This window comes from Danio rerio, chromosome 9 (assembly GCF_052040795.2).
Source record: "Danio rerio strain M-AB ecotype USA chromosome 9, GRCz13ab, whole genome shotgun sequence".
NCBI classification, from domain to species: domain Eukaryota; kingdom Metazoa; phylum Chordata; class Actinopteri; order Cypriniformes; family Danionidae; genus Danio; species Danio rerio.
Genome location: NC_141029.1, coordinates 4,742,501 through 4,757,500, shown reverse-complemented (window position 1 = coordinate 4,757,500; position 15,000 = coordinate 4,742,501). Strand labels below are relative to the sequence as shown.

At 39.4% G+C, this 15,000-nt stretch overlaps 1 protein-coding gene and 1 long non-coding RNA gene across 6 annotated transcripts in view; one reads left to right on the top strand and one right to left on the bottom strand.

The window, feature by feature from the left end:
• The window catches only part of galnt13 (polypeptide N-acetylgalactosaminyltransferase 13), a 67,284-nt gene extending 53,904 nt beyond the window's left edge, over positions 1 to 13,380 (top strand). For 2 of the 5 annotated variants that reach the window (XR_015499066.1, XR_015499065.1), the window contains 2 exons: positions 12,685 to 12,883; positions 13,084 to 13,317. Coding sequence is in view for 2 of the 5 variants with exons in the window: in XM_087267441.1 (XP_087123567.1) it covers positions 12,685 to 12,825 (141 nt within the window). In the remaining 3 variants the exon portion in view is untranslated. Of the gene's footprint in view, positions 1 to 12,684 lie in introns of all 5 variants that reach the window. The other 3 variants (XM_087267440.1, XM_087267439.1, XM_087267441.1) reach the window with 2 other exon arrangements.
• LOC147835217 (uncharacterized) lies at positions 4,945 to 11,671 on the bottom strand. The gene is made up of 4 exons (XR_015499136.1): positions 9,748 to 11,671; positions 9,423 to 9,678; positions 5,281 to 6,069; positions 4,945 to 4,976 (listed from the first exon to the last, which is right to left on the bottom strand). It is a non-coding gene; the product is annotated as an uncharacterized LOC147835217 (long non-coding RNA).
• Positions 13,381 to 15,000: the final 1,620 nt, after the last annotated feature.

The window sequence follows — 15,000 nt, the reverse complement described above, 5'->3', positions numbered from 1 at the left end:
AACACTGTTTTCCAGCCACGGCCGCGCTTCATTTTCGTAATGTATAGTTTGTCTAAAGCAGGGGTACAGTCAGTCAGCGCAGTCGTCCCTCCAGAGTAAAAGCGACATTTTGTGTCTGCCGGTTTTGTTTACCTGCGGGAGTTCACTGGTATTTTCCCGCATGTGAATTCTGACCAATCAAAAAGCAGTTTAGGAAATATGCTTAACAACATCTGGCCAATGAGAGATGTGGATTTTGTCAGATGACTGCATTTTGGTTCGTTTCAACTGGTTCGGACCACAGCCAGCAGTGTGGTGTGAAAACGACCCAAAGACGGCAGAAGATGCAACAATGTATCATGTATTACCCTTGGTCCAGACCAAATGAAGCAAACTACAGATGTGAAGGCACCCTAAGGTTCTGACCATCATAAAGGGCGTGACACACCATGTGCTCCAGGCCACTGTAGTGGCAATTTTCTTTAAAGAGGCTTTCTCTGTGGTAAATAAACAAAGTCTTACCCGGGATGTCTTTTCAAAGTTTTATTCTTTATAAAGCAGGTCAAAATCATACAGCAACAACAGTTTCTGCAGAATGAGACACTGAAGCAAAGTGTGATCACCCTTTTATCTTTTACTGTTTGTACTGCTTACGAGGTCAATTCTAATTCGGCCCATTCTGTACTGCGTCAGGTGTTTCTACTGTTTCTGCCCTATGTCCCTTCTAAACATAAAACTTACAACCATAGATCTTACTCAAGCCCCCCACACATATTAAGGTGAACCCTTAGAATTAAACATCACATAGCCTTTTAAGGTGAATCTTTAGGATGGGGACAAGGACCATATAGTCACGAACGGGAATGTGGCTGTATATTAAAATGTACACATACACAATCAATACAAGTGACTTTTCCATTGAACTCACACGTCTGAAAATGAGTCGTAAATAAGTGTCCACTACACATGCTCATCTAAAAATGAATTTCCATTACACAACGCAGCGCCGTACATTTTTGATTTGTAAACATAGATTTATATCAGGGTACGCAGACCGGCACTGCAAGTCAGCAGCTGTCTGTGGTGCCCAGCTACGACTCAGGACACTGTTCACATTTCTGCCGCACCATTTGAATAATTTTATTGTAAATGACATGCGAATGTGTGTCGTCACCTCTAATTATAAGGTTCTATCTGCGTTCTAAATGATTTTGAGATAATGAGCTTTAAAGTTTTCGCATTCCATAGCAAACAGTATGTGTGTAACAGTTGTTTTTTTAAAACAAAAAGTCTTAATGTAAACAACTTAAAAAAAACATCTCATAATGTAAATAAGTTTATTTAATAAGAATATGCCAATAACTCAATTTTGACAAAAATGTCAGATAGTAGCTTATAATTCTAAGGTGACAGTGTGTCTGGTCTGTTAAGGCTGGTTCATACAGTACTTCTGCGTCGAGTGATCGCTGGGACCCACAGCGCATGCTTTACTCGTTGTCTTGCATTTATACTTCTGCACTTGTAAACACTCGCTCCAATGGGTTTGTTGGCAAGCCGGCCAATTACAGAGCTTTCGCTATGCGTCGTTGTGACGTGTAGTTGCGTTTTTTGTGAGGTTCGCATCAACGTCAGCCACATCGAGGACTATGCAACCACACGAAGGCTACGCCAGAGCATAGGCATGCGCTTGACGCAGAAGTATAAATCAGCCTTTACTTCCAACTGACCCCCTTAAGGGTGGAGTCTGCTTGAAGGCCGATTTATACTTCTGCATCAAGAGCCCGGATATGGTCTGGCGCAGCTTTCTCGTGGTCGCATACCCCTCTCTGTGGCTGATGCCAACGCTTATGCGCACCTCTCAAAAAATGTAACTACACGTCACAACAACGCATGCTCTGTGATTGGTCAGCCTGGTAGCTGTGATGAGTGTGGGTGGTGCTGATAGCCGCAAGCCCGATGGAGTGAGTGTTTACAACCCTAGTAGCAAAGAATTCTGGCCCAGATTTGGCATATAGCTGGCACAGCAGGCTTTCATCCGGCACTGGCATACAGCATGTGGGCCAAACATGGCCCGGGTTTGGCAGAGGTGGCACCGTCTTTAAGGCGGCACACAAGATTTGGGCCAGATGTAAAACGTAGTATTTGGCCCAGATTTAAAAATGTGATAAGTGGGCCATGTGAGTTTGGCCAGTATTGACCCACATTTAAAATACACTAAAATAATTTTTGAGTAAAGAAAAAAATTCTACCAATCAGGTCACTTTGAGAAAAAGCGTGCCCATAGTGTGCATAAAGCGCATCACTCCATGGGTTTATCAATTTCATTGCCATCGTGACACACCAACCTATCTAGCCCAGTTCAGGCCCAGTTATGAGTTATTAACTAGGCTGAGACTTGGCCCAGATATGGTCTGTGTTTGGCCCTTGTCTGGAAGCCAGATTTGGTCCAGTCATGTACCGTTATTCACTGCGGCATGTGGGCCAAGCAAAACCTGATAGTGTGGGCCAGAGCTGGGCCAGAGAAATTTTGCTATGTGGGAAGTGTCAAGTACAAGTGAAGAAACTCGACACAGAGGAACATAACCTATTGCCAGCTAGTGTTTTGGAAGTGTTATTGCAGAGCAACACAAACAGCGCGCAGAAGTATAAATGCACAACTATGTGCAAGGCAGGCGCTGTGGGTCATGACGATCACTAAACACAGAAGTATAAACCCGCCATTAGTTTTGTGGATCAGTGACTGCAGAAAAAAACAATATCTGCACAAGGGTTATGAACCTTTTGCTGACGGTGATGAATCTTTGTGCCTGACAACAGGTTTTAATCTTTGGTTTCATTCTATAATACTGGACTTTATTTTTCTATGAACCTTAGAGCTTTGAGAGTGTACAACCAAGAGAGAAAACTATAAAATAGTAATGCCTGTCCGAGATAAGCATATATAAAGTGTGTGTAGTGAGGTGTTTTATAGCCTCAAAACATCTATAATGATTGTAAAAAAAATAGCTGACAACCTAGCGGATTTTGACTATTACGGGTTATTTTTAGAACATAACTTCTGCGATCAGAGCTGGCGCGTCCATAGAGGCGACCTAGGCGGCCGCAGAATAGAGAGGGGGGCGTCCCCGACACTACCCTCACCTCTTGCACCTTCAGTTATATTCGCGTGTTGGGCGGCGTCCACAACACTACCCTCACCACCCGTGCCCTTAGTTATATCCGCGTCTAGGACAGCAGAATAGAGAGGCCGGCGTCCACGACACTACCCTCACCTCTCGCACCTTCAGTTATATTCGCGTGTAGGACGGCGTCCACGACACTACCCTCACCACCCGTGCCCTTAGTTATATCCGCGTCTAGGGCAGCAGAATAGAGAGGGCGGCGTCCGCGACACTACTCTCATCACCTGCGCCCTCAGTTATATACGCGTCTAGGGCGGCAGAATAGAGAGGGTGGTATCCGCAACAACTCCCCGCCCCCATCCCCCCCTTTCACTTTAGGGTTGTGAGTGGCTTGACCATCCTTTGCCTAGAGCGGCAGTTCAGCTTGCTCCGGCCCTGTCTGCGATTAACATGGGACCACTGTGGACAGGGAGTGTGACTGTGTATGTTAGTTCACCCCATAATGAAAATGCTCATCATTTACTCTTTTCATTTATTTTCAATACTGTTTCTTTCTTCTGTGGAACGCACAATATCATATTTTAAAAAAAAAAGCTGTAAACACTGACATCCATAGTATTTTTTCCCTACTATGAAGGTCAATGAATACAGGTTTTCAGCTTATTTCTTTAAAATATCTTCTTTTGTGTTCGATCGAAGCCATAAAGAAAATGCATTTAACCACTTGAGGGTGAGTATATAGTAAGGGTCATTTTCATTTTGACGGACCTATCGTTTCAAGATCATACTTTTTGTTGCAGATATCTGGTTTTTCACATTCAGTGATTGATGTCCAATCATAAAACTGTTTAAACTGAAGAATATGACTCTTCTTCAAACACCCCGGCATTATAGAGTTCTGTTGTATGCTGTAAGGTAAAATGGGCATCAGTGTGAGCACTATTGACTCGGGCGAGAATGGTGCGTTAGTTTGATCTCACAGCTGATGCCATCATTAGGGCGATGCTGTCTGTGTCTGCTGCTGCTCAGATGCACACAGATAAAAGCATCTCTCGAGCCCCTCACGCTACCTCTGAGAAGCACACAGCCTTTGACTGCCGTTGTAGCCAAACATCAATTGTAATGGCTCCATATAGCAGTGTTTATGATTTTCCTCACCTCTTTCGACAAATAGCCGTGTGTTACTCTCATATATACAGCGTTATTATGCTTCAATACATTTGTCGAGTTCACTAGTCTGTCACTTATTTTGCAAACGAAGTAAATATAAAATGCATATGTATATTTTGGAATTTCAAAGTAAACTTTTTTGTGTACACTTTTAAGACTTGTTGGTGTACAGGTTAATAATTCTAAGAATAACTAAGTGCAATAAGCCAGGGTGTAACCAGTCAATTCATGAATGCAATTATAAAAAAAAGCTACAAGCTGCAATTATCAAGGCCAGACATAAGAGAGACAAAGCGAGGAGCTAAGCATCGCAGGGGAAATCAGACCTGCTGCGCAGCAGTAAGTAGTTGAATACATTTTAAGAGGATTTTGGTTAAAATGGCTGAAATTACAGTACACATAATAGCCAGTAGGGCTGCACAATACTTCATTTCAACATCGATGTCGCAATGTGCACTCCTGCAATAGTCACATTGCTAAGATATGCAATGTTGAGTCTGAAGGGGCCTGTTTCATAGGATTAGAGTAAAAAAAAACAGGCTTATTTTGGTAATTCAGGTATACTAATGTCGGATTCTGTTTTTATAAAGCAAATTTACGATAGTTCAAACCCAGTTACTCTGGCAACTTTCGCTGGGAAACTAGCCTGGTCCGGGGCAAGTTAACTCTCAAGCTAAGGCCCCGTTTACACTAATGCGTTTTTTGCTACGGTTACGCCAACCGTCCACACTACGCCGGAGTTCTCGAGCGCCGAAAACGGAGCGTTTCGAAAACGCTGGAGAGGCCTTTTTCATTCTGAAACGCTGCTGCTCCGTCTCAGTGTGGATGATGGAAAACGGAGACATCTGAAAACGGAGGCGGGGCTGCAGACATTCGCCTCTCTGATTGGGGCTTTTCCTGAATATTAAGTAGCCTAACACACAGTTCAGTCCTGCATTCTCTCCGTGTAAGTTCAGACTTCGCAAGTTTGATCAAGGCTGCAGTCTCTTCTTCTCAGTTTGATATGGACATCAGACTATACCGAGGACACGGGTAAATCTTTAAAGGGAACAGTGTACTTTATAACTTCATTCACATCACCCTGGCTACGTTGTTTCACTTTCTCAACAAAAAAATGTAAACATGATTTAAGGAACTGCCTATTTTCATTTTAATATTAGCAACCTAGACAGCAGAAATGTGGAGGTGTCGTGCTGCATGAGCGTCATCTTCACTGTGTGGATATTTATAACAAAACGGAGCCGATAACAACTGCCTCCTTTCAATTTCAGTGAAAATACGAAACACACCCTCTCTTTTGCTGAATATCAGTTTTAATAATCGATAATGGCCATTATAAAAGTATAACATACAATAAGTTTATACATTATAGGAAATAAAGGCAAGCGTTCAGTCAATATACAGAATAGGCTACGTGGTTACATTAATCATTAACCTATCTTTGCGCTCAGCCAAAACACGTTACCTGAGAAAAAGTAATAGATTCCAATGACCAAAGTCAGGGAATATGTTGTTAGATAAAGACAACAAGATGAATGAAATATCCCGTTTAATAAATATAGTGAGATTAGATCCAGCGGGAGATGCTTGATGAGAAGTCCGACTAGCACAGCTCTCATCTGGGTAGATGGGCTGCAGCGCTTGCCCGAGAGTGTCTGTGTGGTCACGTGATGTGCGTTTTCAGCGTTTTGGTGTGGACGGAAAGCAGTTCAGAAATGCTGGGTAAAACGCGAGTGTGGACGCGGATCGTTTTCATTCTAAAACGCCGTTTTAAAACTAAAACGCACTAGTGTAAAGTCTTAATTAAAGTAATGTTAACCAGTGGTGGAAAGAGTACTGAAAAAATCATACTTAAGTAAAAGTAACATTACTTGCATAAAAATGTAGTGCGAGTAAAAGTATCTGTTGTAAATATACTTTAAAGCATGAGTAAAAAGTAGGCATTTTAAAAGTACTCGAGTAGTGAGTAGAAAGTATTACGCCATCAAAAGTTGTTTTGTATTTGCATGCAGTTTGTGCAGTGTGTAAACGTAACATTCTGTAGTGCAATTAGTAATCTTCCTATATTCGTTTGTTCCTTCCAACTTTCTTCCATTGTTTGTTTGTTCTGTCCTTCATTCTTCAATTTGTTCGTTTCTTCATTCATTCTGTCCTTCGTTCCTCCCTTCATTTGTTCGCTCATTCATATTTTTCTTCCTCCCTTCATTAGGTCCTTTGTTCATTCGTTTGTTCCTTTCTTAGTTTGTTCAGTTCTTCCTTGAATCCTTACTTCATCCATTTTGTCTTTTGTTAGTTTGTTTGTTTTTATTTTTGTTCCTTTCTTCATTAGGCCCCTTGTTCTTTCCTTCCTTTATTCATTTGTTCATCCCTTCCTTCATTCTTTTGGTCCTTCCTTCTTTCCTCCCTTCATTTGTTCTCTCATTCATTCGTTCTTTCACTCATAATTTTGTTCCTTCCCTCATTAGGTCCTTTGTTCATTCCTTCCTTCCTTCCTTAGTTTGTTCAGTCCTTCCTTGAATCCTTCCTTTATTCATTTGGTCCTTCCTTCCTTCATTAGTTCAGTCCTTCCTTTGTTCGGTCCTTCCTTCCATTTTTCTTTCAATCCATTTAGTGATTGTTTGAGGAGGCTGTTTGGTGATTTCAGTCATCATATAGTCAACATCCCTTTTTTTTTTTTATACAGTCGACATCTATTTTCTCATCAGTGACATCAGTGCGTCAATGTGTGTAAATATTTTCTTGAACATTTTCTTAGACATTTTTAATGCTTCTAAAAGGTTTCCTGCATTTATAAAGCGCCCATGTGTTGATGTTGGTCAGTATCATGTGATTTACTTTCGATGTGCGATTTGATTAGACAGGAATCACAGGACTGATTTTTCTACTGTAACCAATCACCAAAGACAAGAAAGAAATAAAGTAGCGACTGCAGGTTGAAGAAAAGTTGTGGAGTAAAAGTACTGATACTGCACTAAAAATGTACTGAAGGAAAAGTGAAAGTACACATTTTTAAAACTACTTAGTAAATTACAATTCCTGAGAAAAACTACTCAATTACAGTAACTTGAGTATTTGTAATTAGTTACTTTACACCACTGATGGTAACATTCGCCTTTTAACATTGTTAACATTTATATATATATATATATATACATATATACATATACATATATGCATATATACATATATATGTGTGTGTAATATATATATATATATATATATATATATATATATATATATATATATATATATATATATATTTATATATATATATATATATATATATATATATATATATATATATATATATATATATATATATATAGAGAGAGAGAGAGAGAGAGAGAGAGAGAGAGAGAGAGAGAGAGAGAGAGCACATGAAAGAGCAACCTAAAAGAGCACATGTCACTCTGCTACTCATCCGTTTGCACTGACTGCCAGTTGCTGCTCGCATCAAATTCAAAGCTCTGATGTTTGCTTAAAAAGCGATTTCTGGCTGCGCCCCTTCTAATCTGCTCTCACTTCTGCAGATTTATAGACCCTTCAGAAACTTGTGTTCTGTGAATGAACGTCGCCTCGTGGTTCCATCCCAAAGAGGGAAGAAATCACTTTCCCGAACTCTCGTGCTCAATCTGCCCAGTAGGTGGAATGAACTCCCAAACTGCATCAGAACGGCAGAGTCACTCACTGTCTTCAAAAAACGACTTAAAACTCAACTATGTTGTCTCCACTTTCCTTACTAATCTGCAATTCCCTCTCTGACCCCTCCACTAACTACATCACAGGTGTCAAACTCAGTTCCAAAAGGGCCGCAGCTCTGCACAGTTTAGTTCCAACCCTAATTAAACACACCTGATCAAACTAATTGAGTCCTTCAGGCTTGTTTGAAACCTACAGGTAAGTGTGTTGGAGCAGGGTTGGAACTAAACTGTGCAGGGCTTCGGCCCTCCAGGAAATGAGTTTGACACCCCTGAACTACATTAATAAAAAAAAAATTACTAATGTTTAGCTTCTTACACTTTCTTTGCATACCTGAAACTTGCCTATAGCACTTATTCATTGTTGCTCTTATAGTTGTGTAAATTGCTTCCTTGTCCTCATTTGTAAGTCGCTTTGGATAAAAGCGTCTGCTAAATGACTAAATGTAAATGTGCATATATATATATATATATATATATATATATATATATATATATATATATAGAGAGAGAGAGAGAGAGAGAGAGAGAGAGAGAGAGAGAGAGATAATGTCCTTGCTCTAAATGATGTTTAACAGAGCAAGGACATTTTCACAGTATGTCTGATAATAGTTTTAAAACCTGCAAACGTATTAGTGTAAACTAGGCCTTATTCTTACAGGACGTTCCGAGCTTGGTTATCAAATAAGTTACTGTAAATCTGTCTGTGAGGAATGGAACGTATTGTGATTTTCTAAAAAGCAGAAGAAAAAAAGGAAAACAGTTTTGTCGTAGAAGCATTGAATATGGAAAAGTGCAAATGAATGAATTAATGTCCAATCAGCATTGCACTGAAGAGCTACTGATTTAGGGGAACTCAGTATGGCTTTCCTGCCACCCGTGACCTGACACGGTCTGTTCACTGTAGCAAGTGTGCTCCGTGTAACATCAGGGTAGGCATCAGCCTGCTGTGAGAGCTTCCTGTGTTCAAATAGTAACTATCTTCTGTTCATGACGAGCTCAACACGCTCAGTGATTTATACTAAACTTGACACCGAATGCGACCAACTCATTCGTCTTGCTGTCCCCCTTATGAACTGTAAAAAAAAATAGGAGTCTGAGCAGCCTACAGTTGAATAGAGACAGAACAGTGCATATTTTCACCTATCTCTCAGTGTGAGACAGTGACTGATTACCTTCATTCAGAGCTGTTGAGAAGCAATCACCCGCAGGCTCTGGGCCTTTTGGAAGGGTGTCTGGACTCAGCAGGGCAGCAGCTTACATTATCTGCTTCTGGAGTTCTGTTGAATGGCACGATGCATTGGAGATTGTGTTGAATACTACTCTGAAGATCCAAATAGCTGAATAGCAGGGCTGGACAATTAATCCAATCGAAATCGCTAACGCAGTTGAGCAAAACTGTGATTGTTACTTGTAGTAGGTCTCAAAAGGCCAGAGTATGCATTGCAGCTACATGGCAACTAATTCTCATTAGATTATAATCTGTTAAGTTGGGGTCAGTGTAAGTGTTAGTTGACATGTACTTACAGCCAATTAAATGTCGGTTAAAGAAGCATATCAACAGATATTAAGCAGACAGTCTACTGATACTCAAATTGTCCATCAAAATAAGGGCGTACTCACACTATGCTATCCGAACCAAGCCTAGGCCTGTTTCCCTGATCGTTTGAGAAGTTTGAGTGCTCTGAATCGGGCTCAGGCATGGTTCACTTGGCCAGCCCTGGCCCATTTGGAAGACGTGTGCCTGAGCGCGGTTCACTTGGGCTTTGGCGCGGTACACTTGTGTGTGAGTGCAAAACGCGCCTAAGCCCGAAACTAAAAGCGAGACGTGACTTTTAAGGGACTGTTTCATATGGATTTATTAATCATTCAATGAACGCAAACTGTCATAGTTTATTAAAGACGCAAACTCCTCACTGCACCACAGCTGCACCTTCAGCAAACCTCCTAATTCCTGCAGCACTTTATGACTGTTTATGAGCGTCAAAAGTGGCTGATCTGTTCGGCGAAATATTTGACTGTGTGTCACTGTATATCGAACGACTTAACCAGTTAAACTCTGCTGCTATTTGGGGATTTCCGCCTGGATTTTGCCTACCCGAATTTAAAAGCTTCCCAAATCCACATGCAGAGGTGTAAATGCAAAAATTTGGTATCATTTTAAAGAAAACCCTTTGAATTTTCATAAAACACTATTGAAAGTGTTTAAAATATCTGTATATGTTGTCTAGGTTATAATAAACACCTAAAAAAGAGGTGCTTTTTTATTTTATTTTTATAAACTCAAATTTGAAAGTGTACCTTTTAGGTTCTGTGTGGTCTAGCATGCTGTAATTAATATTGGTGGTTCCTGCACATGTCTGTAATCATAGGAAAAAAGAAAAATGTCTCCACCATAATCTATGCTAAAGTTATTGTATTCCAACTGATGAAAGGTGCTGTACAAGCCACAGAGACCGATCCTTGTTTACATATTTCACTATTCTTTTGTTTGATCAAACATAATTCACTGTGTTTGGACCACGTCAGACATATAAAAGGTTTACTTATGCACATCACCTCAGAAACAGAGGAAAATGGCCCTGAAGCGCACAGCATAAGGTAGGAGATGACAGCTGTCTGTGCTATCTGGGGCTGCTTATTGATCATAAATGTATTGTTTTCACTTCTGCGCCATGGAAACACCGCGATTCATTCGACAACTATTTGATATGTGAATATAATTCAGTAAAAAGAACACTAGAACTGTATGAGCACCGGCAAGAGCTTTCATTTGAGCTATAACTTGTACATGTGTCATATACGAACCATATGAAAATGAACCAATGTTCAATACCCAGCTCGGGTATCCAAAATACTGTGTATTTAAGTGTAAATAACTTTTATACAGTAGAATAAAAACCAAAGTGATGCATATGAGCATAAAATATAGATTCTACACTTCCAAACAAAACCCCTTACAGGGGTCTGGTGCAATGCTAGCCCTTTAAATCTTAAAACGAAAGTTGAAGACGTCACGTTTAAAAAAAACAATATAACTAAAGAAATCTCCACTGTGCTGAGCCAGAGCGATTACTAAACAGCGCAGCATTGATGACGTAATCGTGCCCAGGCCGAATGTAATGTGAGTGCAGGAGGGGGGACAAGTGTGCTTTTGCCCTGTAAAAGGCATCTGTGCATAGTGTGAGGACGCCCTAAAACGTTACCCTAATTCAATCTCTTCCCAACAAGGAAAACCACCAACAATCAAACATGCTTGATTATATGGTGTCATGGTTTTGCAATCAAAAAATGTGGTTTTAATGGAAGTCAATGGGGCAAAAACAGACATGAACGGTAAATTAGGAAGAAAAAAAGGAAAATCAGGTAAAGGCCCAATCCCAATTCTATTTTTGTACCCCTACCCCTTTCCCTTTTCCCTTACAACCAAGAGTTAAGGGGAAGGGCTTCAAAATTTACCCCTAAGAATTGGGACAGCACTACAGCACCAAGATTTATCACCAAAAATCATTCTGCTCGCTGAAACAAAGAAAAAGTTACGGCCAAATTAAAGCTCAAAATCACCCCAGAGTGGATGAAACAAGTTTGCCGCAAGCCTGTGTTTGAGTGAAGGTCTCGGCCGTTAGATCGCCCCCTGGGGGCTGGCTGCAGTACAAGTCATAAAGCCCGCCTCTTCCGTGTTAATGAAGGAGACTTGAGCCCAAATAAAAAAAAATTATTACACTTGCAATAAAATGTCCCGAAAGATAGTTCTGGTCGATTAAGGCACTGGTTATTGTGCTGAAATAGGTGCAGATCTTCATTTTTGTAAACAGTTTTAGCAGTAATTTAATGCTGGGCGTGTCATCGTGATTGACAGCTGTGATTGACAGTTTCTCAAAGCAGCGCGTCTGAGCTTCAGCAGAAGACTGAAGTGTTATTATTCGATTTCTGTGTTATTTTACCATGATTAAATGAGTTCAGCAGTAAACTACAGTTTCTGACATACATGATCCTGGTGGAACACTGTTTATTCGCTAAGGTCAGGGCTTTTTTCGGGCTTTATTAGTTTGCTGATACACGCCTAGCCACCCAGATAGCAAAATACACTCGGGCCAGTTCCGGCTAGATTCTCGCCTGCCGGAGACTTACCCCTCAGAGCTCAGACTGACTACCTCTGCTGGACCTACTCCGGATGCCTGGACTCACTGCCCGATTCCAGCCCAAGTCAATCGAGCCAGATGCGGCGGCCAAGCGAGCCGGCGCTGCCGCATGCGAGCCGGAATCAGCCAGCGACGCCGCGAGTAGGTTATGCGCTGCGGCCCGGAGCTGGCGCGATTGAATATATAAAACCCTCATATTTGTTAACGTTATTACATCCATTTGTGTTGATATGACAGCAAACGCATGCTGAGAAGTTCGGGGGGCGTAGTTGATTTTACATAAAGCGTTTGGTTGGAAGCTCGACTCCGCTCATTTTCGTGGCTCCTCCTCTGGCTCCATCAGACAGTCCTTCTGCGCATGTCAAGGCTCCAATTTCAGCAGTCTTTTGCGACAGTTTGTGCCCGTCAAGCAGGCGTTCTGCCCTCAAGGCGTTTAATGGGAAAAGGGGCTGTCGCGTCGTCCATATTTTTTACAGTCATTGGGATGAAAACATCCCCAATAGTACATAAGGGTTAAATAAGAAATCAGTGTTTGCTTGTGTTTCATCTTCCTATAACTCTTTGTCCCCACAGCGTCTGACTCTGCTCCATGTGAACAGTAACCAGTGTCTGGACATGCCTTCTGAAGAGGATAAGATGGTTCCCACTCTCAAAGACTGTAGCGGCAGGCGCTCACAGCAGTGGATCTTGAGGAACATGACGCTAGGCGTCTGACAGTGCCGGAAAACATTCAGAGTTGATACACACTACACAACACAAGACTTGGAGTCAGGTTTTTGGCTTTCCTCACAGCTCTGTGAACTGTCATTTTCTAGTCCATGATCTTGTTAAGCCAGGCTTTGATCAGAAGAGCCACACACACAGGCCATTTGTGGCCAGATGTGCTTTAAGTGCTTTTTGTCTCTGATCCAAGCATATGTGGCTGACTGACTGAGTATCTTTGCTACTCACACTCTCCTCTTTTTTTGACAGTAGCTCACGTGTATCTTCAGAGATGGAGTGTTAGCCTCTGCTGAAGTACATTCAACTCTGGGCTGAATTCACAGTGCTGGGTTCTTCACAGCGCCTGGAGTGTCGGTCAGTTCACTGACTTTATGACTTGCTGCTTGTTTCTTGAATTTATCTTGATCTCTTTCAGTGAGGCTGCAATATATAATCAATACAACTGCCTTAAGGAAAAAGCATGTAGAGAGCAAAAAAGAAAAACTGGAAAGCCAAACATCATCAATTATTAAAGGAAAACATCATCATCATCACTATTTTTCAAATTATTATTATTTATTATTATTATTATAAAATCTGAGGTCATTTTGAAGTTGCATTTAATCATATCACATAGAAATATATATATATATATATATATATATATATATATATATATATATATATATATATATATATATATATATATATATATATATATATATATATATATATATATATATATATATATATTTGGCTCTGGTGGGGGCACTAAGTAAGGCACTCAGCCGCATATATGTGTGTGTATATATATATATATATATATATATATATATATATATATATGCGGCTGAGTGCCTTACTTAGTGCCCCCACCAGTGCCGATATACAGCCATATCGCACTGCTAGGAGTGTGATATTGCGTTCATACAGCAGTTTGACAGCATAATTGCGTATATAAAAACAAAATCAAACATGGAGAGTCTTAAAAACCCTTTTGTATGAGGAACTACTTTCTTCTGCGTTGGATTCAAATCATAAGCTGACAGTTAAACAGCTGAGCAAGCATTTTTTTTAAACTTTAGATCTGTAGTGTCTGCTTTTTGCTGTCTGCATGTGGGCAGAGTAATACACAAAAGATAAAGAGGCTGTACCGGTGTTGATATTACTTAAATATATCACGGCTATCAGCCAATAAGATTCGAGAACCAGACAGAACTGTTGTATAAAAATATTTTTATATCTGTCTGGTTCTCGAATCTGATTGGCTGATAGTCGTGATATATTTAAGTAATATCAGCCTCTTTACCCTTTATGTATTACTCCGCCCACATACAGCCAGCAAAAAAGCAGACACTACAGACTTAAAGTTTTAAAAAAATGCTTGATCAGCTGTTTAAATGTCAGCTTATGATTTGAATCCAACGCTGAAGAAAGTAGTTCCTTATACAAAAAAGTTTTTGAGATTCTCCATGTTTGATTTTGTTTTTATATGCTCAATTATGCCGTCAAACTGTTGTATAAACGCAATATCACACTTGTAGCAGTGCGATTAGGCTGTATATCGGCACTGGTTGGGGCACTAAGGCACTTGGCCTGCGGCCTCAAGCCAATGCATGCCTCCCACCAGTGCCGATATACAGCCATATCGCACTGCTACTCGTGGGATACTGATCATATATATATGAATATATATATGTATATATATGTATATGTATATATATATTTATATATATATATATATATATATATATATATATATATATATATATGTATATATATATATATATATATATATATATATATATATATATATATATATATATATATATATGTATATATATATATATATATATGTATATGTATATATATATATATATGTATATATATATATATATATATATATATATATGTATATATATATATATATATATATATATATATATATATATATATATATATATATACATATATATATATATATATATATATATATATATATGTATATATATATATATATGTATATATATGTATGTATATATATATATGTATATGTATATATATATATATATGTATATGTATATATATATATGTATATGTATATATATATATATATGTATATGTATATATATATATATATATATATATATATATATATGTATGTATATATATATATATATATATGTG